This window comes from Pelodiscus sinensis, chromosome 1 (assembly GCF_052426305.1).
Source record: "Pelodiscus sinensis isolate ZL-2025 chromosome 1, ASM5242630v1, whole genome shotgun sequence".
Taxonomy (NCBI): Eukaryota; Metazoa; Chordata; order Testudines; family Trionychidae; genus Pelodiscus; species Pelodiscus sinensis.
In genome coordinates this window covers 352,605,341-352,607,432 of record NC_143052.1, presented here as the reverse complement: position 1 = coordinate 352,607,432, position 2,092 = coordinate 352,605,341, and the positions used below count along the sequence as shown (strand labels likewise).

The following is a 2,092-nucleotide window of genomic DNA, read 5'->3' as shown; positions in this document are numbered from 1 at the left end:
ATGCAGGTGACACTCTTCTGCCTCAGAGTTGGACACCATCTCTCCTACTCCATGTCAGATTCCAACACCACTGACTTCACCAACCCCTCCACCTTCATCCTGCTGGGCATTCCTGGACTGGAGGGATCCCATCTCTGGATCTCCATCCCCTTCTGCACCATGTACATGATATCCATCTTGGGGAACTTCACCATCCTCATCATCGTGAAGATGGAGTCGAGCCTGCATGGACCCATGTACTATTTCCTCTGCATGCTAGCTGTCAGTGATCTGGTCCTGTCAACGTCCATCCTGCCCAAAATGCTGAGAATCTTCTGGTTCGGTTCCACAGAGATCGATTTCAGTGCCTGCCTCACACAAATGTACTTCATTCACTGCTTCGCAACGATGGCATCTGGGATTTTAGTGGCCATGGCTTTCGATCGCTTTGTGGCCATCTGTGATCCCCTGAGACATTGCACCATGCTGACAAACCCCACGGTGGCCAAGATGGGCTTAGCCATAGCGCTGTGCGGTGCAATACTTGTGTTGTCGTATCCCCTCCTTGCACGTCAGTGGCCATATTGTAGAACCAACACTGTCCTGCATTCTTACTGTGAGCACATCGCAGTGGTGAAGCTGGCCTGTGCTGATGTCCGTGTCAGTAGTTACTATGGGCTTTTTGTGGCATTCTCTGTGATCGGTACAGATGTATTTCTTATCACTGTGTCCTATATTCAGATCCTCAGGGCCATCTTCAGACTCCCCACAAGGGAGGCCCGGCTCAAGACTTTTGGGACCTGTGGTTCCCATCTGTGTGTCATCTTAGTCTTTTACATCCCAGGTCTCTTCTCCTTCATCACACATCGGTTTGGTCACAATGTGCCCCTGCATTTCCACATTCTCTTTGCCAATGTGTATGTCCTGGTGCCCCCGATGCTAAACCCCATTATCTATGGGGTGAGGACCAAACAAATCTGGCAAAGGCTGCTCCATCTCTTTACTCCTAAACAGACCTAAATTTTTCTCCTGGGACTCTGGTTGTCAGTGCAAGCTGCGTGCAGAAGTGGCTGCTGACATAGTGCTGGGCCCCTTCCCTGAATCATTTATTGGACACTCAAAAAGACATTAAGTCCTTCCCTGTGTTCTCATGACAGGCTGGGGAATTGGTCTATGTAGAAGTCACCTTTCTCATTCCTGGGAACTGGACCCCTGAATTCTGCACCTTTCCCCATCTTTGTGTCAAGGTCTCCTGATTTCCTTCCTTCCCTTCCCATCAAGGCTCCACCCCTATCACTTGCTCTTCTCTTCCACTGCCCCATCATTCACTGGAGCATTTCCACCTCTCTTCTCCCACTCCTTGCTGGAAGGGAACCATTTTGTTTTATGGTAGGGATGGCAACTTTCACACAAATTCTAGAAGTTACTTATGCTCTGAAGAGCTTTTATTTTCTTTGGCCTATAACAAGGGTGGGGAACCTCAGGCTCAGGGGCTGCATGTGGCCCCCAGCTTTCCTGGATCCAGCCCCTGAACCTCAGGGCTCCCCCACCCCCAGTACTGGGGAGACTATGATGGTGTGCCATCCTCCTGTGGAGCCGGAGCACACAAAATCTACTAGCCCCCCCAAGGCTCTGCTGTGTAAGGAGAATGTGGGGAGTGTCTTTCTCCTTCTCAGTTGGGGGTCACGTCAATGAGGGGTTTTTGTTTGGTTGGTTGGTTTTGTTTTCTGTTTTTTCAATTCTCACTTGTGTGCATCCCCTGACTGATTTCTCTGTGGGTCAATGGCCCCTGACCCGAGAAAGGTTCCCCAGACCTGGCATATAACTTAGCAATTAGATGATCATAGTACTGATATAAAAGTAAGAAAATGAAATAAACATTAGATCCACTTGGTTCTAATACTAATGTTTCTTGCCATCTTGTGGAAAGTCATTTAAAGGAGCAAATAACTTCTCATCATTCAATTTTTCCAGGTCATCTCATTCCCGGCTGAGATTTCCTAATCCTTTTAATCTCTCCTCATATGGAAGGTGGTTCTCAACCATAATCAGTGAAACAATGGAGATAGTATAGCTCTTTTGATTGCAGGCAGTAGAAAAAATAGGAGAATTT

General features: G+C 48.0%; 1 protein-coding gene across 1 annotated transcript; it reads left to right on the top strand.

Moving 5' to 3' along the window:
- On the top strand, nucleotides 1-999 carry LOC102452060 (olfactory receptor 52R1-like). The gene has a single exon (XM_006119765.4). The coding sequence runs from the start codon at nucleotides 1-3 to the stop codon at nucleotides 997-999; it is 999 nt and encodes a 332-aa protein (XP_006119827.4).
- The last annotated feature ends 1,093 nt before the right edge of the window (nucleotides 1,000-2,092 follow it).

What these genes read in the sequence shown, in the direction of transcription:
- LOC102452060 (XM_006119765.4), top strand. Translation starts at nt 1, where the DNA reads ATGCAGGTGACACTCTTCTGCCTCAGAGTTGGACACCATCTCTCCTAC.